We start from the raw sequence: 25,966 nt of genomic DNA, 5'->3' as shown, positions 1-25,966 counted from the left end.
CTCTGGGTCGATATGAAGTTAACCTTGGGCCCAGACAGTGTTGTTTCAAACTTGCTGCGTTAGGCCCTTTTATTAATGCTTAACGCAGGGAAACGTTTTGTGAGTTCAAAATTAAAATATTTCACCCCAGAAGTTGTTTTAAGCCACCCTCTGGCCTATTTTACCAAACAGAACTCAAGTGGGTTTAACATTTAATGGGACTCGGAAAAAGTCAGCCTCGGTCATTGGGACAGCTCCTTCCCGGGGTGTGTTGTCCTTTATTCGGACAGTAAAGAGCAGTCCTGGTGCCAAAAAGCAGCTTCTCTTAGCAGCTAAGTAAACATCTCCGCACAGCTTTCCAATCCACGATGGAGACCGGCGGCAACTCTTATGTAATGCCTCTCAGGCACACTTTGGAACCTTCCCTTTTATAACTCCAAGTGTGACTTTAGACTTCCTGGGACAGGGCCAAGGTCGTAGAGGCAGTCCTTTCCATCCTGGGCTGTCACACGAGTCTTGGGGAGGGCAGGGTTGGGGGATCTGTCTCTGACAGAATCATCCCCTCAGGTCTTCACTCCGCTGTCGGGAGCCCTAATCAGAGACAGCCTTAGTGACCCCACCTGCTGGGTGCGCAGTCTGGGGCCCCTGGTGGGAGGGGCGAGGCTCCTGGTGTGGGCCAGGTACCACATCAGCCCTGGTGATTGGGCTCTTCCAGCATCCCACGGGGTCTTCCCAGGTGGCTCAGAGGTAAGAACCCGCCTGCCAATGCAGGAGACGCGGGTTTGTTCCCTGGGTCGGGAAGATCCCCTGGAGGAGGAAATGGCAACCCACTCCAGTATTCTTGCCTGGAGAATCCCATGGACAAAGGAGCCTGGAGGGCTGTAGTCTGTGGGGTCGCAAAAAGTAGGACATACCTTAGTGACTAAACAACAATAAGAAGCATTCCACAATGGTTGGGCTTGGCGGAGCCACACGGCCTCGTGCTGGTGGGCAGAGGGGTGGAGGTGGGAGCAAGGGGAGGTAGGGTCACGGGCTGGCGGCACTCTGCCTGGTGAGCTAGCTGCACAGTGCGGGTGGTGAATGAGTGATTACTCAGTGATCTGGCCGCATCCCAGAGCTGTACTCCGGGGAGACCACTTGTCCTTCAAGAGGATATTTTTCTTCCCCTGGAGCCACCTCCTCTCTACCCACTTTTTCACTGCCTGTTGAGCAAATGCCTGCCCCTCAGCACCAGTCACCTTGTGGAGCTGAGTTCAGCCACACCCAGGAAACTGCAGCCTGGGAGAAGGGCAGGCAGATAGGAGTTGGGAGAGCCACAAATCTTGCTAGCGTGCATTCATTAAGGGGAGAGCGACCACCGGACCCAGTGCATTTTGGGTCTTTAGAAAACACAGTTGGTGCCTCCAACATCCAACATGGGATAGATGAAAATGAACTGTGGTGAGAATCTGGAGCCTAACATTCTGTTTCTGGCTTTGCCCACTACACAGGGGTTCTAGGTATTAGTAAAAGCTCTCCCTCCCCTTCCCACCCCTGACAGGGTGGCAGGGTTAGATTAGTTGGTCTGAGTTAGCGTTTCCAGCCCTTACAGAGGCATGAGCCTTAGCTGGGTGAGGCTTCCCTGGTAAAGAATTCAGACGGTAAAGAATCCTGTAATGCGGAAGACCCGGGTTCAATCCCTGGGTCTGGAAGATCCCCTGGACAAGGCACTGGCTACTCCGGATACCCCCTTGGATTTCAGAGGGAGCATCCGTTGAAGACTAGTTGTATGTCGAGGCCTTGTGCCAAATTGGGAGAATAACTTGAAGGAAGGTCGCAGCTGGTACAGTTTTGTTTTGTGAATTGTGTGCCCTTGAGGAACCCTCCCAGTCTGATGCCTTGGTGACCCGGGGTTAATTTCTTCTCTGCTCCTGGAATGTGCCAGAATCCAGCCCAGCTCAGGGAAGGAGAACTGTCGGACTTGGTTTTGGATCTTGCTCTGGCTCTGCACGCTTCTGGCCAAGGGTGTGTGTGCCAGAGCCTGTGGGGAGGGGCGCACACAGAAAGATAGTTGAACTGAGAGATCTTCACCCCCCAAAGAACAATGGTTCAGGAGGTGGAGAGTACGTGTGTTCTCTCCAGCTCAATGGGCTGAGCCGATGGCTTTTCCAGGAGGACACAGGGCCATTGGGGACCCCCCTCCCAGTCCGTTCTCACCAGGCGATCCCTATCTTTGTCCCACCTTTGTCCAGCCCGGATGAGAGAGTCTTGGGTATGCAGCCCAATTCCCAATTAAAGTCATTCACTCGTTTCAGGAAGATAATTTATTTGGACTGAATTGTTAAGGCAGATTGCTTTCACAGTATCCAAGCAGAGTGCTTTCTCACAGGAAATGTCAGACCAGGCAGTTCTAGTCAGGTTTTCCACATCCGTAAGAGAAAAGAGAGGGGAAAAAAAAGATTCCTTTTATATGTTGAAGGTCAACAGTTGGAGAACTGACAACTGCCGGGTATAAAGCTGAGATGTGTACACATGATGACTTCTTGATAACCCAGCCGTTGATGAGACCTCTTGTTCTTTGACGGCTTAATTTTAAAAACGCCTGTGGATGTGGCGGCCCAGGAAGGTGGAGCTCTTTCCGAGGCTGGGCCGTGGATCCCTCGGGCTGAGCACCCGGAAGGTGGAGACACTGGCGGAGCCCCCTTACTCCAGAGCACTGTTTCCTCATCTGTAAGTCCAAAGGTTATGCCAGGTTACTACCCAAGCGCCTTCCAAGTCTAACTCACCATGATCCTGCACCTTGCGCCTTCTTCTGGGGGAGCTTGGCTGAGCCTCTCTGGGAAGCCAGAAAGAAACAGCAGGAAAATCGAAAGAAGAGATCTTTTCTTCTATGGAGAACTTTTTTTTAAAGTTCTTTTTATATTGGCTTGCCCTCAGGGATCCCCCTCACCAAGGCTAACCCCTTCCGAAGTTCAGTCTTTAATAAGAGCCTTTAAGTGCCAGGACTGTGCAGAGTCACTGTTGGGAGGACAGGAATACTGGAGTGGGTAGCCTTTCCCTTCTCCAGGGGATCTTCCCAGCCCAGGGATCCTAACCCAGGTCTCCTGCATTGCAGGCACATTCTTTACCAAGAGGTGGTGGTTACACAGATTTGTGAGTGCCTTATATACCACTGGATTGTTCACTTTAAAATGGCTGATTTTTTATTTTAAAGAAGAAAACAAAGAAAGTACAAGTATGGCAAAAGAAAAGTGTAAAATATAACAGGACAAATGAATTCAAGTATAACAATAATTATATTGAAGGTGAACAAATTAAACTCTCCAGTTAAAAGACAAAGACACTCAAATCGATTTTTTAAATTAGCAACATGGTACTTCATATGATACATGTGGAGAAAAGGAGAATAACTAAGCATGGAGAAATGGGAAAAAACATATCACTTGCATGCCAACCATTTAAAAGCTAATGTAGCTAAACACTATTGGATAAAAATCAAAATAGGATAAAAAGCATTATAAGTGATAAACCTACTTTTTACAGAATAACAAAAGGAGGAATTCAACATGAAAATTTAGCCCAACATGAACCTCTGTAAAATGGTTAATAATTGTCCTACTTCAAACATTTGTGGTGAGAACTCAACAAGTTAATACATCAAGTGCTGAGACTAACATCTGGCAGAGTAATTGCTATGTGTTAGCTGAGATGACTTAAAGTTTTCAGTTTAATCAGTATCTCTGCTCCCTCAAAAAAATGCAAGGATTTTAGAAAGCTTTAATTCTGATCATTTCCCCCTCCCAGGTTCCCTGTTTATTATTGTCTAGTATTATCCCTTTGTTTTTAAAAGCTTTCTCTAGATTAGTTGTTATTGTCAGCTCTCATTTAGGTTTATCTAAATGTTCACAGATTTCTTTTCTGCCATTGCGTGCATCCTGCTCTTTCCCTCTGGGTTCAGTTTTCTTCTCCTGCAGTAAGTCTCTTAGTCGTTCATTCAGTGAAGGTCTATGATGGTTAACATTTTTAGTCTTTGTCTGAAAATGTTTTCATTTTGTCCTTACCTTTAATATTTTTAATACTAAAGATGTTTTTTGTTAAAGTAATTGTTGCTTATAGATAATCTACCCTTCTCTAAGGTTTTTCTCATTGTCTTTAGTATTCTGGTAGTTTCAAGATGACGTGTCTAGGTGTGCATTTATTTTCATGTGTACTGTTTGAAATTTATTATGTTTCTCTGAGGATTCATGTCTGGTAGATTCTTAGCAGTTATCTTTTTAATAATTTCCTTTTTCATATTCTCTTTATGCTTTCTTTCTGGAACTCCTTTTTTTTTACTTTAACTAATTAATTTTTTGGCTGCACCACGCATCAAGTGGGATCTTAGGTCCCCAAGCAGGGATTGAACTTGTGCCCCCTGCCGTGGGAGTATAGAGTCTTAACCACTGTACCACCAGGGGAGTCCTTGGATCTCCTTTTAGATGTATATTAGGCTTAAAATTTTTTTCCCTCCATGTCTCTTATTTGTTCTTTCATATATTTGACCTCTGATTGAGCTGCATTCTGAATAAATGTCATCTCATTGTTCCTAGTAATTTATTATCTCTTCATTGTATCTAATCTCCTTTTTTAAGTTTTTCAACAGTTTTCCCCCACCCGTAAAAATGTTCTAGCCCATAGAAAAGTTGAAAGAAACCTACCTTCTGTAATTCTAAGATTTTTTTGGATTTGTTTTCTGTCTCCTCTTCTTCCCTTATCCACAAATATTTTTGCTGGTTGATTTGAAACTGAGATTCAGATATTATGGCATTTCACCCTTAAATATTTCAGTTTGCATCTCCTAAGGACAAGAATATAACCATAGCACCAGTATCACAACCGAGAAATTTCACATTGACTCAGTAACATCCACTAAAGTAAAGCCCATGATCAAATTTCTCCCAGATGGCTCCAAAATGTTCTTTGGGCTTTAGTTTTTCAACCCAGGATCCATTTAAGGTTCACCTATATTTGGTTGCCATGTCTCTCTAATCTCTTTCAATCTCAAATAATTTCTGTCTCTTTTCAATTTTTCATGATGAATATAGGCTCTTGTCTCATAGAATGACCACATTTTAGATCTGTCTGTTTCATTATTGGGTTTATGTTAAACAGTTTTTGGTTAAGGACAATACTTATGTGATGCTGTATACTTCCCATTACTTAACGTCAGGAGCACATGATGTCAGTTTATTTTTGGTGATGCGATGCTAAGTTGTATTAGTCCTCTAGGTTTTCTGCCAATCTCTCTGTTATCATAAAGGCAGTCTTCCCCTTTGCAATTAATAAGGACTCTAACTTTCAGACCATGTGAATATTCTGTGCCTCAAAAACCTCTTAACCCATGGTTTGAATATCCATTGATGATCTTTTCCCATATTAGAAATGTAAAAAATGGTGATTTCCTGTTTTGTCATTTTATCATTCCTTTCCCATTTACTAGGTGGCATGTTTCATAGAGCTTTCTGTTACCTGCCTTTGCCCCTCCTTCCTCCTCTATTAGCAGACTCATGGATTTAAAACAGAATATGTATTTGTATGGTATTATCCATCACCATCATTGTATGCCCCAAGTTTTCTCATTTTTCATGACTATATTTGCTTGTCAGAGTAGCCCATCTTTTTCTTATAGTGTCTGTTTCTTTTCGTATAATTTCCATTCCTTTTAAAAATGTTCCCCTACTCTTTCTAATTACAGCCTCTTTTAGATTGTTGTTCTGTTATCTCAAGTTCTTGAGAGTCCTACTTGTTGTGTCAGTTGACTTTTACTTATGGTGGATCATCTCATATATTTAAGTTTTTTTTGTTTGTTTGTTTTAAGCATATTTTTAGTTGGGACTTAAAAAATCTCTCTTTCCTGGGCAAGCTTGTGTGACTTGCTTTGTAGAAGTGTCTCTCCAGATAATTTTACATTGCTTCAGTGAGGTGTGCTGGGAAGTTTTATGTAAATTTCTTACATTCTGGATTCTTGTGCAACATGTTGTTGTGTTAGTTGCTTGTCGAACTCTTTGCGACCCCATGTTCTATCCATGGAATTCTCTAGGCAAAAATACTGGAGTGGGTTGCCATTGCCTTCACCAGAGGATCTTCCTGACCCAGGGATTGAACCAAGGTCTCCTGCATTGCAGGCAGATTCTTTACCATCTGAGCTACCAGGGAAGCAACATGAGTGGGATCAATTCACACTGGGTTCCATGTTTTCATCAAATAGAATATATAGTAAGTGATCAATGTGTTTCTTCTCATGGGACAGCTTTCTTTTATAATCATAACTAATTTAGTCAAGTATCCAGTATCAAACACAGGGGAAAGAACAGCTCCTTGTCTGTTTTTATGCTAAGAGCTGGTGAACTATCCTGAGTGTTCGGTGCAAAAGCAGTTGAACATCTTCAAGAATAGCATGAGCTGGGCATGTCTGTCCTCTCAGAGCCTGCCCACCTGGCCATGTTCCACAGCCATGCTCAGGCTTTCTCCAAGGTATAACTGAGATGTCTGATGCCTGAAGAGGTGAGTGTCTTGCCTAGGGGTCACTCAGAGTTGGGGGATCAAGGGCAAAAACTCTGGTCTCTGAGTGGCTCTTTCTACCTACCCAAGACCCAGTTATCCAGGGATTGAGTCCTGGCTCTTTGTAGCCCTGAATACCTGCAGTGCCATAGCCTTTGCCCCTCCTGGGGGTGGGGAGTATGGAGCCCACAGAGGGTCTTGGCTGGAAAACGGAGGCCTTGGTTCCAGCAGGCAAGTGGGTGTTTCCAGCCTGGCTCCCCTAGATTTATTAGATGCACACTTTGACACTTGTCTGAATCCTTGATTTATCCTTGATTCAAGTGTTTTGAATCCTTGATTTATCTTTTTGTCATTGTTGCTTATAATAGTTTTCACTCAAAGGCAAGAACATGCCTTTAAACTGACCTTTTCAACTGTGTTATGCTTATGCCACAAAGGGACACATGAAAGGAACAATAGCACATTCCCTAAGTGTGAGCACGACTGAAGTCTCCGCTGGTGAAGAGATTTATGGGAAGTGGCACACAGCATCTGAGCCCGACTCTCGTGGCTGATGGATGGCCTCAGGGTGGAAGTCTCATGACCGGGAAGAGGCCCAGCTGTGCCCTGCACGGCGGGAACATCATCCCTGCCCTTTCCCCGTGGCTCCTGCCAGTCTGCGTGCTCCTGTGGCTTCGCGCTTGGGAGCCAAGGTGACCACTTCGGGGCTGTAGGTTTTGTCTTCTGGTCCACAGGCAGAACCCTGGTCCACAGGGTTCTGGGCAGGGAAAGGAGGCACCAAATACAAGAAAGAGCAAAAGAGCATTTGGAGCCAGCGGCCTGGGTTTGAGCCCTGGCTCTGGCACCTCTAAATTGAGTGACCGTGTGAGCCGCCTAGCTTGTGTGAGGGTCATTCTGGTATTTGGCCCCATTTTTGGAGCAGCGACTAGGTGCAGGGCACGCAGGACACAGAGGCCATCAAGAGAATCTGTAGTCCATTGTCCCTCCTTGGTGTTTCTCTCTCTGTACGTATTAGTTTCCCACGGCTGCTCCAGCAAATCACCCAGTAATACAGTGACTTAAAGCAACATGAATTTATTGTCTCGCTGTTCTGAAAGACTGAAGTCTGAAATCAGTTCCGCTGTGTTAAAGCCAAGGTGTTGGCAGGGCTAGCTGTTTAACAGCTAGAATCTGTTTCCTTGTCTTTTTCAGCTCCTCATGGCCACCTTCATTTCTTTGCTTATGGCCCCTTCCTCTATCTTGAAAGTGCATCGTTTCAACTTCTGTTTCCATTATCATCCTACCTGTCCGCTGCTGTGTCCAATCTCCTTCTGCCTCCCTCTTATAAGGACACTTGTAATTAGGTTGGCCCTACCTGGATAATCCAGGATGCTTTCTTCCGTTTCAAGATCTTTAACTTAATCTCTTTGGCAAGTTCTTTTTGCCATATCAGTTACCATTTTCCATTTCCAGGGATTAGGATGTGAATATCTCTGGGGGCCATTATTCAGCCTACTGTGCCATGTCATATTGCAACTTGTGTATGTTTATTGTACACAACTGGGTCTCATTGGGGCAGGGAGACAGACCTACTGAATATCTGCCACACGCTTGCTAGGTGACTGCGTGAAGAAACGAATACATGCACGCTTTGGAGTTGAGAAGAAGGTAGCATTCCAACTGGGCTGAAAAGGATGAGTGTGAGTTTGCCAAAGGATATTCTAGTAGGAATGAACAGCTTGTGCAAAGGTGTAGCAGTGTGGGCTGAGAAGTTAGCACGGAGGATATGCAGGTGGAGTGGGAGGGTGCAGAGGCAGGTGGTGCTGGGGTGGTAGGTGGCCAGGTCACAAGCAGCCCAGCGGGCACACTAATGGGCTTGGGTCTTGTTTTATGAGCAAGCAGTATATGTCGTGTTTGCTGCCATTATCTTTGGCGTTGTCAACCATGAATTGGAACTTAGCGTGGGTGCTTGGCATCTAATTCCACAAGGATTAAATTTTGTGCTGCTGCAGCTGCTGACTTGTAACACCTCCCTAAAGGAGTTCAGGATGAAGAGTGAGATACTCTGTACTCTGAGAAACTGGCAGGACACGTCTTTAGATAGTTAGATATTCTCAGGGCGGAGTTTATGAGCCCAGTTCTTGTATCTCCTCATATCTAGAAAAGGACTAAAATTCTTCCTGGTGATGGTTGTTTCTTGTGACTACCCGAAGCTTCATGAGATCAGCAGAAACTTTCTACAAAAAAAGTATGTGCTTGACTGCATGTACTCCCCCTTTTCCAAAATCACATATATACTGTCTTTTCCCTCTACCTCTTTGGAACAGTCTTTCAGAGCCACCTGAGAAGCTATCTTCCAGGCTGTAGACATCATATTGTCCCCAATAAAACTTGCAACCCTCACATTGTGCTTTTTTTTTTTTTAGTTGACAGTGTCATTGCCTGGGTTTATATTTCTGTCCTGCCACTACTTGCTGTAACTCTGGGGAGATTACTGGACCTCTTTGAGACTCAGTGCACTGACCACTTCATAAGGCTCTTCTGAGGAGCAGATAACTTTTGATGCTGCAACAGTCAAAGAAATCAGAACGCATCTGCTGTTATAATTGCCATCATTTTTATAAATAAGATGACCGTTGATGATAATGATGATGGTGAACTTTTGAAGAATTTCAGCCAGGCCGTGGCATGGTCAGACTTTCTTTATGGAAAGATGCCTTTGATACTCATGAAGATGTGAGGCCAGCACCAGGTAGGGCATCACCCTGGGGTCAGGAAACCAGTTAGAGGGCTGTGAGAGGCAGAGAGCAGAGATGGGTACCAGAGAGATGCTGGCAGTGGAATGGTCCAGAGGCATCTTTCCTCCTGACATTTCCAGCTCAGAACGGTTCAAGGTGGCTCTTAGAGGCCATCCAGCACCTGCACCCAAGTCCTGGTTTTTCAGACCGGGACACTGAGGTACAGCGCCTTAGTCTCCGGATGAAATGGTGACAGAGGGGATAGAAGAAGTGGGACTTGGGTCCTTGCCTTCCCTTGCAGCGCCGGTGGTTGGGGGAGGTGGGGTCGGCGGAGGTGTCTGATGAAAACACAGCTCTTCATTGCTGGGCGCTGTGGCGGGGGCGGGGTAGGGGTGGGGCGGGGGCACAGCCTCTCTTTTAACCGCACCCTCCTCACCACGTCCTTCTGCTTGCTGCCCCTCCGTGTCTTAGCTCTTCTTTCCAAGTTAACTTGTTCTTTCACCATTCCCCACAAGAAGGCTTGCAGAACCCTGGTAGCCTGGAATTTTGTGGTTTCGAATTGAGGAAAGTGGGCTTCGCTGAGTGGAGGGGGACGCGAGAGGCTCAGGGCTGCCTGGGAAGGATGGGGAGGTGCTCTGTGTTCCAGCGCCAGAGACAGGAACCCTGGGGTCCGAAGCGGTAGTGCTGGGGGATTCAGTACTGTGCGTCCTCTGCGGTCTTCCACTCAGCACCCCTTCATGCATCTTCAGGAGGAAACCAATTCAATAGAACCTACTGTGGCAAGATTACGATTGTTACTTCAATCATATCTTATCCTGCAAGGATGTTGGAGGAAAATACATTTCAATGCTATGTTCAAAAGAGCTGTCATTTTTAACATAGTAAATGGATTTTTCAAGAGGGTGATGTAATGCTGTTATTTTTTAATACATTTTAAAAAAAGATTTTACTTTAGTTCACATGAAGCATGCTGAAGGAAAAGAAAATCTAAAGAGAGCTGAAATACAGGTGGGCTGTTTAAAGAAGGCTCTGTGTGCACATCCCTAAATCTACTAGTCAGAATCACAGAAGGTATTCTGTCTGGTGCATTCTAGAGATTTCTGAGAAATGGCTGCTGATAGCTTTACAAGAAAGCTGGGAGAAAGGAAACAAACAAAAAAATGAGATAAGAAAATCTGTGCAGTGATTGCAGGAACTTGATTCGTGTGTGTGCGTGTGTGCATGTGCACGTGCGAGGGTTTCCCAGCAGTATTACAGTGGCGTCAGCAACATTGCTTGCATTCAGCTCTTGGCAAGTGTCAGACTACAGGGTCTCTCATCCTGTCTTGGCCGGGGTGTGTTTGTGTGTGTGCACAACTGAGAAGCGCCCCAGAAGTGATTTGATCCCATCTGACGTGGACCCTGTGGCTCAGCAAGGTAGAGTGCTGGTAGATGGCACACACAGAGAGGCAGGGCCAGGTCTGGAGAGAACCCCCCTCCTGAAGGCCCAGCCGGCACTCCTCCTGTTCTTCTCTGTTGTTTGCATTTCTCTGATATTCTCCTATGCTGCATTGACATTTCCCTTTTTTTTTTCCTCTAGGAAAAATCAGTTGTCAGTGTCCAACAAGGTCGAAGGTGATCTGGAGGTGTTGCAGCTTGGTAGGTACCACTGGGGCCTCTGTGCTTGCTCAATAGGGTCCAGTGGTCTTCATTTGGTCTGTCTGGGAGGTAGTGGGTGGTGGGGCTTTCTGCTGGCTGGGGCGGGGCTCCTTTTCTCCCACCTGACCTTGGGAAGGAGGGACTGGCCGAGAGAGTAGAGCAGGTTTCTCTCTTTTTTGGTTGATGTCCAAATCCATCTTCCACTGCCCGTCTCACCTGGAGAAATCTAGAAATCTACACTTCTAGATCTACACTGGGAGAGAGGGGGCAGAGTAGCATTTTCTGCATTTGGGGGTTCTTTTAGGGCTTCTCAGAACCTATAAAAGTCTCTAGAAGACAGTGCGCAGTTGAAATATTAGTACATCTCTGCCTGGAGAAGCCCATCCTTTAAAAGTTGTTACCCACATATCCTTGAGGCTTCCCTGGTGGCTCAGATGGTAAAGAATCTGCCTGCAATGCAGGAGACCTGGGTTCAATCCCTGGGTCACGAAGATCCCCTGGAGGAGGACATGACAACCCACGCCACTGTTCTTGCCTGGGAAATCCCATGGACAGAGGAGCCCGGGAAGCCACAGTTCATTGGGTCGCAACGAGTTGTACACGACTTTGCGACTAACACACACCACCTCACTGAAGTGTAAAATACAAATCGTGGGGTGCATCATGCCCTTCCACCTGTGTGTGCATCTGAGTACCTCCTCTGTAAGATCTAGACAGGAACTTGTCCATCCACTCTTTCTCTTTGAAGCCACCATTTTTCCTCTTTCTGGAATTCTCTATTCCCCAAAGATTAATATGTTTGCAGGCCTTGGCAAAAGCCGGGAATAGAATAAAGGATGACAACCAAGGACCAGACATGAAAGGACGAGGCTTGAGTGCCATTGACCTTTGCTCTTCTCCTGGAAGCCGGCAATGTATTGATACCTTCTGGACCATTTTGGCATACAAGGGCTGGGAGCTACTCACATCCTTTTCCTCTCCTTTTAAGCACTCCCTTTTACACGAAGGAAGAAAGCAGCTTGCCCTTTAGAAGTGCCTGGTGTGAGACAGGCTGTCTGATGGTTTGCTTTGATGAAGTTGAAAGGCAGGGACTGGCCTCCAAGTGATGGAAGCAGGGGGTTTGTTTATTCTACTTAGTTTTCTTCAGAGGTAACCGTTCCTCACAGGAATGGCTGGTGGGATCGTTGGCCCACCCAGGAAGGGGCAGATTTCACTGGGCACAGGGCTGTGCAGAATGAAGCATGGAGCCAGAAAACACTGGCATCTGAAACCTTTCTGTAAAGCATTCTAAGGTTTTCTAATGAAAGCCACTCCTGTCTGGATGTAAAGTGAAGCGGTTCCCGGCCCTCAGAACCCAGAGGGCTTCTGCTGGGAGGAAGGCTTTTAGCAATTCTCTCAGAACCCAGCTCTTTGAAGTGTGTGTGGTTTTCCAGAGGGAGGCCAGCCTCTCTTTGCTGGTGGCTCAGCTAACGATTTAGAGGAGGACACTGAGATAAAAGATCAGAGGCCCAGAGTCCTCTTATGGAACCCAGTTACCCAGAGAGAGTGGAGGAGAAGTTTGGGGTGGGTCAACCAGAAACAAGGAATGCAGTTTGTTTAGAGGGACAGCATTCCCTTCCTCACCCTAGTTCATCTTTCTTGGGTTCACTTCTGCCCACTTTGGTTAGCTTTTACATGTCCGGGCACAAACAGGACTGTTGAACATGGACGGAGGTGATGAAAAGTGCTCTTGCTTTCCTGGAGGGCGGAGTTGGGTAGGATGAAGGAAGAGAGGTGTTTTCTGAAAACCACACCAAAGTAAATGACCAGCAGCTCTTCACTGCTTCAAGAGGCGATTTAGCCAAGTCTGTGGTGGGTTCCACAGTGGATATCATTTAGACTGGGCTTTGAAGGATGGACAAGGACTTATTAAGCAGAGATGTGAAATGAATGATGTTTGAGGCCGTCTCTGGATGTGGGTGGAGGATGAGTTTTAGGGGTAAAGCCTGGATTTTGGGAGACTGGTGGGGGGGCTCTTGGAATAGTCTAGAAAAGAGGTGACTGAGCCCCTGTCCTATCTGGGGAAATCCTCTGGGTATTTCAAGACCCTGCTCAAGTATTTACCATTTATGTGAAGCTTTTCTGACCCTGTAGGCAGGATTACTTGTCTCTTCCTCTCTGCTCTTAGAACCTTTGCCCTAATCTCCATTTTAGCACTGACATCATGTTATTTGTTTAGGTTTCTGTCCCCCTCTTTAGTTAGTGAGCTCCTTGAAGGCAGGGATGGTGTTTTCATCATCTCTGGACCTCTTCTGTCCCACATACCCAGTGGCACATCATGGGTGTTCAGTAAAGTGCTTGATGAGCAAATAGAAAAATAGTGGCACGTTGCTATAAAAGTGGAGAGGGAAAGTGTGGGAGGTGGGCAGTGTTATGAGGCATTTTGGGGGCAGGATAACCTGGAGGCTAGAGCAGTGTGCTCTGTGGGAGAGGGTTGAGGTTTTGGCCTGGGTCCCTGGTGGAGGGCTGGGGAGATGGATTCTGTAATCAAAATAGAAGCCTGGAGGGGTTCAGTGCTGAGATTCCTGAGTCTGGAGCATTGGGGCACTTCCAGCAGAAGATGTCTTGTAGTCAATGGGAAATACTGAGTGGGGACCTGGAAAAAGACAGGCCTCTATTAAGTACTTCTGAGGTTATGTATATGTTTTCTTTTTCCAAAGAGTAAGTTAAATGGTATGGGAAATAAAATCCCTTGCTTTCTTTCGACCAGACATTTACACCGGGCCTTAAAAATAGCAACTGAAAACCATCAGCATTTGCAGCTGGGTTTGTCTGCATGGCCAACATGTCATGCCAGAGTGCTTTGTTGTCCCCTGCACGGCGATCCCGCCACATCTGCGCCTGCCTAGCTGTCCTGAACCAGTTCCCTGTGCAGGCGCCAACTGCCTCCTGGCAGAGGCCAAGGCCGCCTCCTTCTGTGGGCTCCACCCAGTCAGCTTCCCGTGAGCCCCCAGCCTCCATCCTTAGACTTAGTTCATGGGCTTGAGCAGAGCACGTTTCAGCCCTGGTTCCCTTTGGGACATCCCAGACTAAACAGCAGCCTCCAAATAGGCTTAAATCCTGCCCTCTCTGGGCCTCCCAGAAGCAGTCCGGGCTGAGGCATTGCTGAGGCCTGGTGGAATCACTCAGTTCCTCTCCTCCTCTGTTTTTGGGCCTTAGATGCCTAGGGTTGAATTAATCACACATCTCCATACCTTAGTGAACTTTCTCAGTTTTGATCTTTGAAAAGCTGCCCACTGTCCTCCCTTTTACCTTTCCTTCCTGATTTCGCTTGAGCCCCACCCCACACTCCCATGACCTTCCTCACTATCAACCACTCCACCCTTGTGTATTTAGTGATTTCTTTTCGCTTGTGTGTGTTCATGCAAAAATGTTTGGAGTTGTTTTGCGTGCATGTGTTTATACTGGATGTAAATTGTGTTGTGTTGTGTTATAAATTGCATTTTCTTTCTTACTTTCTCTACCCAGTGGCATGCTTTCAAGACCGGTTACTGTGTGTAACATAACAGTATGTTACTGTGTGAACTTCTGGTCTTTATTTCAGGTGTTTTTGTAAGACCATGGTCATAGGGTGGCTTTTCTCTGAGACCCTCACTAAGAAAGTTTCTCATTTAAATTCCAGACTTACTGGAAACTTCTGTTTCAGCCTAAAAGTAGAATCTTTCTCCTTTTCAGTGGACTGAGCCTCTAGGAGTTGGCCTCATGCTGTGCCTGGTCCTTCTCCAGGGAAGAAAAGGAGACTGTAGAGTAAGATTTAAGGCACGTGTCCTGGGGATGTTGACCTTTGGACAGTATCTCAGAAGATGCGCGGCAGGGACTGTGACATTTCTATGGTCCCACGTGCACAGACTAATGGCAGATGATGTTGAGGTCTATACAGTGTGGCATGCTTTTTAAGTAATCATTTAGTCTTGGGAAAAGGGTGGGAGAAAGTCTCCAGAGGCTCCCTGGAGAGCAACCTGTTGAGCTCTACCAGCATCATTGCCTTGGGCTGTTTTCATGTGGGTCCCGCATCTGAGGGTTCTGGTAAGTGGCGCCACAGCAGGTGTAATGGCGAGAGGGAGCCTCGCCTGCCAGGGAAGGCTCAGGCTGGTGCTGCCAGCACTCACTCCGGGACCTTCCCTGGGCCTCCATCACTCCAGCTGTGAGAAGGCTGTATTTGCAATGTGACTTAGTGTCCCTTTTGGCTGGAGATCCATGGAGGTCTGACTGGCAGGATGGCAGAGCTGTTGGGAGCTGGCCTGGGAGATATTCTCTGGGATATATTCTGGAGGTATTCTCTGTTGGGAGCTGGCCTGGGAGATATTCTCTGGGATATATTCTGTCTCTGTAACTTTCCATCTGGGTGACTTTAGGTCAATGACTTAGCTTGCCTCAACCTCAGTTTCCTCGTCTGTAAATGGGCGTGATAAGAATTACTCTCTTGAGGAGAGAGTGGGGCTTAGGGGATAAACATAGGTAGTGAAAACCACAATAGTGATGATCTATTATAACTGTCATTATTCTCTCAGGAAGGGCAGCACTTTCTTTCCTAAGTTTGCCCTTTTCATGTTTATCCTCGGGGGGGACAGATCTGTGGGTCATGTCTGCCTTTTGGGGGAATCAAATCTGGGCCAGGCTTTTCTGGGCCTGAGTCAACAACTTAGGCCTAGGCCCTTGTTCCTGCATGTCCACAAGCAGAGCCTTCTCGTGGACTGAGAGCCATGTCCCAGCTGCCAGTGTCCTTGGATCAGCATGGGGTGACAAGGAGCACGGGCTCTTGCTCTGCCTTCTCCCTTCTGATGGGGGCTTGGGAGCCCCAGAGGGTCCACAGGGGGGTGGGTGGTAGAGGACCCCTCCTCCCCAACCCTCTCAGCACTCATCAGTGTCCTGGGTGTTAAATGGCCTTCTAATCTGTTCTCTGTACATCATGACGAAGAGCTCACATGGCCACGATTTTCTTTCAGAGGATGTGGAAGATGAACTGGTAAGGGAAGAAATCATCCTGTCTCCAGCCTCATCAATGCTCAAGCTGCAAGTAGTATCCAAGCCCATTGACCTCTCGGTGGCGAAGGTAGGTGTGAACTGCAAAGAATGAGGTGATGTATTTCTTGATTTGAATTGGTGTGAATTGGTGTGGTATGACTTGAAGGTGTCTTGATTTGAGTTGGTGGGAGGAGATGATCTTCCTCTCTCTGCCTTCATTCATCTCGTTATAATCTCTCAGTCATTGTTGAAATGTAAATTTGCATGTGATGTGGGAAAAAACATGAGCGGGGAGTCAGGAAAACGGGGACCTAGTGCTGGCAGCTCCCTCTCCCTCTCCGAGAGTAAAGGTGAGGATACAACGTCTTTTCATTGAAACATTCCAGGATCCAGCTTTTCTTTTGGCCCAGAGCTGCTTCACCAGGTCTGCACCCGCCAGCTCCAGAGTAGAGCTGGGACCAGAATAATAATCCTCATTAGCTCGACTCTGCTCCTCCACTGGTCCCCTGAGCAGTGCTCAGGCTAGGCGGCAGCGAGGGAAGGACAGGGGAGTGTGGCTAATGTCTCAGCACCATCTACGGTCATGCTCGTGGCCTCCTGAAGCCACAGGATTCTGGGAGCCAGTTCCGGGCCTTAGCAGCCTCCTCTGCGGGGATGTCCTGGCCTCCTCTCCATCTCCAGTGCCAGAGGGCCTCGCCCTTCCCCATGGCCAGCAGTTCCTGCAGGATGGAATGAGGCTCCTGCTGTCCTCCACTGGCTTTTCAGCCAGGATTCAGGAAGAGAAAATAAAACTCCTGGGGACACAGCTGACCCTCTTCTCTTCCTACTTACCAAGTATTTGCTGAGGACACAGATGAAAAGTCAAAGGTTTTTCTAGAGTTTGTCCCTCTTCATCCCTCCCCTCTCTTTCCCTTCCTTCTTTTGAAACCACAGGGAGGGGGTCAGGCAAGCGGTCTTAAGTAGTCCCACGCCTGGCAGTAAGTGCTCTGGTTGTCCTTAGCCACAGACATAGCCACAGGCTATGATTCTTTGTAGTGGATACTGTCATTTTGGGAGGGGCCCTCAGAGGCCCCTAAAGACCACCCAGTATTAGCATCTCAAAAAATAGCAGAAAGAAGGGAGGCCCCCACAGAGAAAGGACGAGCCAGGACGCATGGCACCCACAGCGAGGAGAACCCAGGTTTCCAGGCTCGCAGCCCTGTGACCTGGCAACTATACGATGCCTAGGTGAGAGCTGTCGTTCTGTGGTTGAGAGAACAGGCATAGGCTCCAGCCAGAAAACTCAGGCTCCTATAGTTTCTAGGCTCTCGGGAAACTCAGTCCAAATACATGGATGACTGTAGTTGGTACAAGAAGGGGAACCAAGCCCTGATTTAGCCACCCCTCTCTCCTGTGTGGTGTCAGCCCACATTGATGACGTGGGGAAAAGTGCTTTGTCACAGAGTTTTCCCCTGTACTTAATGAAAAGAAGGACTTCCCAAGTGGCACAGTTGGCAAAGGATCCACCTGCCAATGCAGGAGTTGCAAGAGATGTGGGTTTGATCCCTGGGTCGGGAAGATCCCTTGGAGAAGGAAATGGCAACGCACTCCAGTACTCTTGCCTGGGAAATCCTATGGACAGAGGAATCTGGCAGGCTATGGTCCATGGGGTCGATAAAATTTGGGCACTGTTGAGCCTGCACGCACAATGAAAAGAAAGAACTGATCTTAGAGGGAGATATGAGTCTGTAGGAAAGATATGACCTGGAAAGGGGCTCTGAGGGTGTAGTGACAGAATCCTCACCTTGGCCCTTCAGATCCCCTGGGGAGTAAAATCATGACAGAGAGAGGAGAGGCAGCCAGCATAGGGAGGGACGTCTGGGGAGAGGTTCCGCCTTCTCATCTGAGGGCCGGTCATTGGGGAATTGTTGGCGCTTTCTGGGGCTCTGGAGGGTGAGGCTTGGTGTGATGGGAGAGCAGTGTCAGCCAGAAGTTTGAAGAAGACAGAGCTGCGAAACAATGGAGGGGCTGCCTTGGGAGATAGTGGGAACCCCTTCACTTGGTGGTCGGGGTGTTCAAGTTCTGGGGAGCACCGGGCACCACCCTCTGGCGATGCTGAGATTCTTACGCGTAGGAAGGGGTTGTACCGGTGTGAGGCTGGCAAACTTTTTCCACAGAGGGCTAGATCCTGTATTTTTGGCTTTCGATTGCAACCACACAACTCTGCCATTGTAATCTAAAAGTAAACACAGATAATATGTAAACACATGGGTATTGCTGCATTTCAGTAAAACGGTATTTACAAAGGAAGTAGAGGGTTGGATTTGGCCTGTGGGTCATAGTTTGCTAGAGGTTCTCAAACTCGGCTGTGCATTGAACTCATTTACAACTACAGATCACAGCATATGACGCCCAGGGGTTGTGCTTCAGTTGGTCCAGCATGGGGTCTGAGCATCAGGATTGTTCGGAGCTCTGTAGGTAATTATCATGTGCAGCCAAGAATCCCCAAGGTCCCTTGTCAGACTAAAATTTTGTGTATTAAGGAATGTCTAAGGAACCTAAAAAGATTTTGGTTTGAGTCAGCACAGGCTGGTTAGGTTTACAGATGTTCCAGAGGTAAGACCCTCAGGGTCAATTTTCTCTTTCCTCAAATATGAGAAAAATGGGTTTGCAAAACAAAAAGGAATAGATGACCCTGCTGGAAAACAGACTACCCTGCTAGATAGAATTCAAGACCAGCTCCTGTGGGAATGCAAACACCCAGCCGTGTGTTGTTGTTTGCTTTTAAAACAATCAATAAAATTCTTTCTTCTTTTGACAGGACATAAAGACCATTCTGTTTGGTTCCAGCTTTTGCTGTTTCAATGAAGAGTGGAAACTTCAGAGTTTTTCCTTTAATGACTCAGTATCCTTAAAATATGGCATTGTGCAGAACAAGGCAGGTTGTTTTTACGTGCCCCCGGGGACCCTTCTCTGGGCGCATCAGGGACATTGTCACCCATCTCAGGAACTTCACTGTGGCTGGCAGAGCAGGGCTGGGGAACATGACCCCTAATGTAAGTGCTGCATGATGTGGGACTCCTCACTGAGAGGGAACTGGGTGGGGCCCCCTCTATCTACTTGGGGTTACCAGAGAGGGTCCTTTAGCTGAGTACCTCGAGTGGTGATTTTTCAGGTAGAGCTGGAGAAAGGATGCTGGAAACAGGTGGCACCTTGAACAAAGGGAGGCTTGTGAATGCCTAGGAACTGCAGAAGGGGGCAGAAGTATCTGGTGTGCAACCAGGAGACCTGAGGAGGAGAGGGCATAAATGGCAGGGAAACGTACGTAGCTTGTGGCAGGATCTGAGCATGGCTTAAACACATTTCCCAGAAGGCGTATCTTCAGGGCCAGAAGATATTATAAAATCCAGCAGTTCATCCAGATTCTATTTCTCAAGCCTCAGGAGCCTCCCCCTGACCCACACTGCCCCAAGGACGTGGGGCAGGGGGAGGAAAAACCCCAAGACCACCTGCCTCTGCCTGTACCTTGGGCAAGTCGGCACATTTTCTTGCATCCGGAGTTCAAGAGCACCTGCGGACCCTGCTCTGACAGTACTTGTACTTGTTGATGGCTGCAGGGCTGAGCTCCTCAAGGAGCCCCTTCCCTCTGAGACACACCTACTGGGTACCGAGACAGGCTACTGGCCGGGGACAGTGCTGCTCACACAAGTGGAGGTGGCCCAAGAGGGTTGCGTTTAGCTGAGGTGGTCAGGGAAGCCTTCCTGGAGGAGGAGGCCTTTAGGATGGGTAGATAATTGACACCCTCAGCCTGTGAACATGGAACCGTGTCTCTGGATGACTGGACATCTGTGACGATGGCCTCTGGTGGGTTGTGAAGAGTTGCTTTCCTCTCATCACACACCTCACATTCACACATCACACATACATTCCTCTAGCAGTGGGTGCCGGGGTCTTGACCACCTTCTCCCCGTGGCTGAGAGTCAGCACTTCAGGGGAGTAGACACCATGACAGAGACCCCTGTTTGAGGGGCCTGGGCTCCCGTGTTCTGTCACCTGTGGGCGGAGGTTGGCTCTGGAGGAGCAGAAGGTTGAGCCATGGGTCAGTGCTCACAGGCACTCACGCGTGTCCTTCTTTGCAGGGTGGTCCCTGTGGGGTCCTGGCGGCTGTCCAGGGCTGTGTCCTGCAGAAACTCCTGTTTGAAGCAGATAGCAGCTCTGGCTGCGCTCGGTAAGTCAGCGCTCGTTCCGGCAATGTCTTCTTTTCCCAAGGCTTCTCCTCACTGTCCAGAACAAATAAGCAAGGAAACGTGTGTTTGTTCCCTGATATTTCCCGTCTTCTGGAAAGGGAAGTGGAGGCTGGCTAACAGGGCCAGCACGGGCCTGTTTAAATGACCTGAATGTGTTTGTCTCCTGTGAGCGGGCAGGCTTGTTAAGTCCTGTTCCACATGAGAAGCAGCAGCTGGAGCAGCACTGAAACTCAGGCCATCCTCACCACCCCCCAGCCCAGGAATGGAGCAGCAGCTGCCCGAATCCTGTCCACACCCAGGTCACTGACCCCTGTGCTGAGCCCAGGCCTCCCCTCCCTCCCCTCCTTACCCCATCTCTGCCAGCAGCCATCTCCCCACACACGGTCCAACCAGCCCCACCGGACATGGCTTCCACCCTCGGCCATTCATTCTCCACCGCACACGCTGAGTTTTTGCACACAGCTCATTCTCACGCTCACTCTCACGCTCACTGTCTCAACAGATGTTTCTGGAACATTCTGTGTAGGCACAAGTGATATAGAGAGGAATAGATGCATTCTCTGTTCTCCAGGGTGCTCTGTGAGGTTGAGGGACAGAGAGAAAACCTTGACCCTACCCCGTGGTCGGTGCTCAGTTAGAAGGATTACTGAGGGGCTGGCCAGGGGCAGACCAGCTTGGCCAATTTGAAGACGCAGCTCTCTTAACCTATAACTGCATTCCCAATTGTTTTGAGTAACCCTCAGATTTGAAGAACTTCTGGCCCTTGTTCTTTTTTTCTTTTTTTTTTCAGTTGAAATCTAACATACATACTGGAGAAGGAAGTGGCAACCCATTCCAGTACTCTTGCCTGGGAAATCCCATGGTCAGAGAAGCCTGGCAGGCTACAGTTCATGGGGTCACAAGAATTGGACATGACTTAACAACTAAACCACCACCACAACATACATACAGAAGAGTACACAGCTCAAGAAAGTGCACAACTCCTGTACTGTTTAATGAATTATTGCAAAATCACACACCCATGAACACATCCCCAGATGAAGAAAGAAAATATTCCCAGAAAGAAAATATTCCTCATACCCAGTAGACACTTCCATTCTCTTCTCCAAAGTTGTAATTAACCAGATTTGAAAGTCACAGTTTAGTTCTGCTAGTTCCTGAACCCTAATTAAAGGGACTCTTGACATAGGCATTTTGGTAGCTTTTTTTTCTTTTTTTCCAAAGACAACAAGGCCCATATCCCCCATTTATTCATGTTCGGTTTACTGGGAAAGATACTAGTTCTCCAGGTACCCTGCCAAGCTTGGTACAAATGAAACATGTTTTACCAGCTTAAAGCATGTGGCCTTAGACAGTCCAAGTGAAGGTATCTTTTCATGCCTGAAATTTTATAAGTTGTCCAATAAGATGATTTGTCTAATTAGTTTACGAAGTGATAATCAAGGTGTTTGATTTCAAGCCGAAAGATGCTACCTAGAGGCATAGCGTATGTCACCAGAAGCCCAGTGACATGGCATTTCCACAGCAGGGTCGGACTTTGTCCTGTTCCTCCCCCCTCTGCCTGCTCGGGAGTCCAGTCCAGTGAAGTGCTGCCCGTGCTGTGGTCGGGAGAGGCGCGTGCCATGCGTGATGGTCCCGGATGCTCCTGACTGGCTGGGCGGGACTGGCCGAGTGAGGGGCCTCTGGCTGCCCGCTCTCAAGGGGAACAGGGATCCTCTCTGAGCACATGTGCACCCCCTGTCCCCTTTCCCTCCTTGCACAGGAGAGATGCATGCAGAGAGGACTTAGTAGGCATTTGGAGGGAGTGCGGGGCCTGGCATGGCAACTGTGGGCTTGCCCTCGTGGGACCTACGCCTGAATACAAGACCAGACGAGTGGGAGGTCACGGGACCGGCCAAGTGCTCAGGGCCCACCCGGGCGTATAGAGGGTTGTGGGGAGACGCATGGCACTTTAATCTTAAGCTGAGATCTGGATCGTGAGCAGGACTCCCAATTGGCTTCACACACATCCTTGCCTGAGCTTGTTCCTCCCTTGGTTTCTCCTCTCCCAGCAAATCCCTCAGACTCCTCCCCTGGCTCCTCACTGTGCGGACGTTGTGACCTCAGGGCGGCCTTCCCCGACCTCCCCAGTTGCTGCCTGCAAGCCCCCTACCGCTAGATGCCGTTTTTATCCCAAGTCATCACCCGCCCATCGTCTGCACCCCAGAACACAAGACCCCTGAGCACAGGAGTCTTCTTGGACTTCTTGGTCCATAGCTCGTTCCTGGCATCCAGCCCCGGACCTAGTCCACAGAAAAGGCCCTCAGAATTTTTGTTGAATGAAGCCATGGACAAATGCATGAGTTATCCAGGCTGACTGGGAGGGGAGGGGATGGTATTCCAGTAAGGAGAACAGCATGTGCAGAGGCCCCAGGGCAGGGAGAGGAGCTGAGAGTTGCCTGGGGTGACCAGGGCAGAGTTGTAGAGGGGCAGGGTGGGGCTCAGGGCTGGTGGGTGGGTAAGGGCGGGGCTACCAGAGGGCCCTCAGGGCCCAGCAGCCTGCTCAGGTCAAGCCTTGGCTTTGGCCACTGTGGAAGATGTTTTATAATTCATTTCAGCCCCATGCCCCTTCAGAGCTGCTTTTGAACTTGGACTTTGGGCTTCTCAGGGGAAGTTGTGGGTCATTTCCCAACAGTCAGGAAGTTGGCTCCCCGAAGGGCTGTTTGTGCACATGGCAGACTTGGTTTCTCGTCTCCCACCCTGCAGCCCCACTGAGGGGTGTGACAGCCTCTGGATCCCCAGGCATGTCCTCGGGAGAGAGTTCTGCTTTCCTTCCACACCTGAGAAGGAAGTCAGGGTTTGGGAGGCAGAAAGCCATTCCAGCTAGGGGCCCAAGACAGGCTCTGGGTGGAAAGAAACCTGTATCAGCAGAGAGAGAAGAGCTGGGTCCAGCCTTGACTGAGGGCCCTTGGGGCCAGCTGGTGGTGCATAGCCGGAGGAGGTTGGAAGGAGCTGCTGGCTGCTGGGGTTTCTGTGTGGGGTGTGCCTGGTGGGAAGGAACCCCGCTCTGGGGGATGGTGGCCTGGCCAGGCTGGAGGAGGCCTGTGCAGATTGGCCGGGAGAGCTCGGCCGGTTGGCCAGACAGGGTCCCCTCACACAAGAGGCATGGAGGGATTCACGCTACAGAAGAGTGACTCACCTTTCTTTGGAGCCCCACAACTGAGGTGCTCCTGGTAAGTCCCTTCCCTGGGGCCCTGCACCGAGAGCTGCTTTCCATGCAGGCCTAGCAGAGTGGGCTGCCTTCCTACTCACGTTGACGGCCATGCAGACCCAAGAGTGGGTGTTCTTCATGACCAGCCTAGAGGGAGGGACAGAGAGCTTGGCCTAGGGACCCAGGCTCCCTTGTCTAGCCAGAGCCGCTGCAAGTGCCTGAGGGGACTCAGGAAGATGTGGCTCTGTGGGGGACCAGCTCAGGGAGGTCCCAGTGGTGACAGGTTGTGGGCACGGGACACCAGCTGCCTCTACACCTTCCTCCCGTGTCTCCTCCTCCCACTGCCGTGCAGTGGGCCTGACTTTGCTGAGGCATGAAGCTGCCTTGGGACTGGAAGGCGATTGGGGGTGAGAGGAGAGAGTCCTCCTGGGTTCAGGCTAGGACTTGGGTCAAGCAAAGGCCAGGGGAGCGCGGGGCTGGGGCCTGAGGCTGGCAGTTGAGAGATGGAAGGGTAAAAGTCTGGGTTTGCTTGCAGAAGTGAGGCCCTGCAGATCAGAGGCCATAGAAAGTTGTTCGTGCCAAGTGGGTGTCGGTGCACCCTGTCAGTGCCTGTGCTGAGGCTGGGGCAGTGCTCGGCTCTGGGGTCTTAGCCTGTCCCAGGATGGGGGCTGCTAAAGAGAGTACTGGACTGGCCAAAGACCTGGATTACAGCCCGTGGGCCTGTGGGATTCACTTTCTCCATTTGTGAATCTCTGTCCTGCCCAAGACTGACTTAGGAAATGAAACCTAGTCCTTCATAAATCAAGAACTGTGCAAGTGGGTGGGACCTGTATATACCTACTAGGGTATATACAGGGAAACTGAGGCTCAGAGACAGAAAGATGCTAGGGTTCATACCTGGCCTCCAAGGTAAAGCCAAGCTTGGTACATGACACCCTATGTGTGACTCCATACTGTGCCCCGCAAGAAACTCAGAGTACCAGAATGGCCAGAGAGGCCAGGAAGGGGCTGGCGCCAGGAGGCTAAGTGTCGTGGGCTTAAAACACTCGAGGGCTGGACCCCAGACAGACTCTCAGTGACATAGGTACAGCTCTGTAGGTGCTATAGTTCACAAAGGGCTTCTGGGCAGGAACCTCCCCTTTTTTCCTAATTTGGGGAAAAAAAAATGCCGAAGAGTCCAGTGAACCCCTGGGGATCTGCTGCCTCATGTGAGGAAAGGGTGACATTAGACATCTCTGCAGGAACCTCTTGCAGCCCCAGCCCCTCTGGCTGCATGGATTTATTTGTATGATCTCGACGTTGATTGGGTCATTGACATTGCTGCATGAGCTGTGTGCACTGAGCTGGGTTTGAAACTTCAGTCCTCCCTTTTGACTCTGAAATCCGAGATTTCAGAAATGATCCGGCTTAAAAAAAAAAAAAAAAAGCAGGCAAGCTCCTCTGTTCCCTTTGGAACACTGCAAAGGCCCTCGCGTCACACAGGGACTGGGACAGCATCCGCAGCTGTCACACTGGGCCCTTGGGGGTCTCTTGGACCAAGGTTGGTGGGCCTTCCAGCACTGCGTCTGCAGGCCTGGTGGGGATGCCCCTCTGCTCGCTGCCTCCCCAACAAATGATGGGGAAACGGTTCTGTGAAAGCCGCACAAGGATGTAACTGCGCCCTCCAGGGAAATCATGCTGAAGTAAAGGCTTCTTGGCAGCGGTGGTGTTTTTTCTGCGGGGCTGTCTGGCTTCATTAAGACTCATTCCATCAGGCCGGCAGCCGGCCTCTGCTCAATTGGGGAGGATGGAGCCGGACGGCAGGACTTGGTGTTTTTCCACTCCAGGAGGGGCTGCGCCGGCCGGCTCAGCTCGTGGGAAGCGATGGTGAGCCTCGTTCCCCTGAGGGCCTGGGACACACCATGGGCCAGGGAGCTGTCCTCCTGCCTCCACTTCCCTTCTCAACTGGGGAAGTTGAGGCCCAGAGAAGGAGGGGCGCTTGCCCAAGGCCCCTCCAGACATTGGTCAGTGGAGCCAGGCTCAGATTCCAGATCCAGTGGTCCCCAGGCCTGCGCTGGCAGCATGTGACCCTGAAAGGGGGCAGAAAGACCCGAAGTCGCTCGCCAGCTTTCCTCTGATTCTTCTGTAGGCTCAGACTGGCAGGCATGTCAGAGTGGACAGGAGAGCCTGCTTTGAGTTAATGAGGGTGGTAGAGCCATCTTTTTAATCTGAAAGACTTGGGTAATTAAGCCAAACACAGGACGTATTCCTCCTTGACCCCCATCGCCATCCCTAGACAAATCCTGCACTGCTCCTGCGAGGAATTAGATTCTTTTAAAGATACTTTCCTGGTGGCTTAGCAGTAAAGAATCTGCCTACAATGCAGGAGATCCCGGGTTCAATCTCTGGGTTGGGAAGGTCCCATGGGGGAGGGCATGGCAACCCACTCTAGTACTCTTTCCTAGAGAATCCCATGGACAGAGGAGTCTGGTGGGCTACAGTCCACGGGGTCACACAGAGTCGGACACAACTGAGTGCTGAGCAGCAGCAAAGAAGCCTCTCTTGGTTTAGGAGCGCGGCCAGGTGCTGGGTTCATGGTCGGGGTTGGAAGAAGGCAGTTCAGCACCACCCTTGTCATCAAAGTGAAGGCAGACACTGAGTTCCCCTCGGGAAAGTGGAGGCCCAGTGATTCAGCACAGCACCTCCCCACTTCC

At 49.2% G+C, this 25,966-nt stretch overlaps 1 protein-coding gene across 2 annotated transcripts in view; it reads left to right on the top strand.

Annotated features, from left to right (window-relative positions):
- Positions 1-25,966, top strand: part of MINDY4 (MINDY lysine 48 deubiquitinase 4) — a 112,420-nt gene that overhangs the window by 39,606 nt on the left and 46,848 nt on the right. For both annotated transcript variants that reach the window (XM_065938924.1, XM_065938925.1), the window contains exons 6-9: positions 10,795-10,853; positions 15,839-15,945; positions 18,658-18,774; positions 19,976-20,064. In XM_065938924.1, the coding sequence (XP_065794996.1) occupies positions 10,795-10,853; positions 15,839-15,945; positions 18,658-18,774; positions 19,976-20,064 (372 nt within the window). The remainder of the gene's footprint in view (positions 1-10,794; positions 10,854-15,838; positions 15,946-18,657; positions 18,775-19,975; positions 20,065-25,966) is intronic.

Source organism: Muntiacus reevesi, chromosome 6 (assembly GCF_963930625.1).
Source record: "Muntiacus reevesi chromosome 6, mMunRee1.1, whole genome shotgun sequence".
Lineage (NCBI taxonomy): Eukaryota > Metazoa > Chordata > Mammalia > Artiodactyla > Cervidae > Muntiacus > Muntiacus reevesi.
This window is presented reverse-complemented; position numbering and strand designations above follow the sequence as displayed.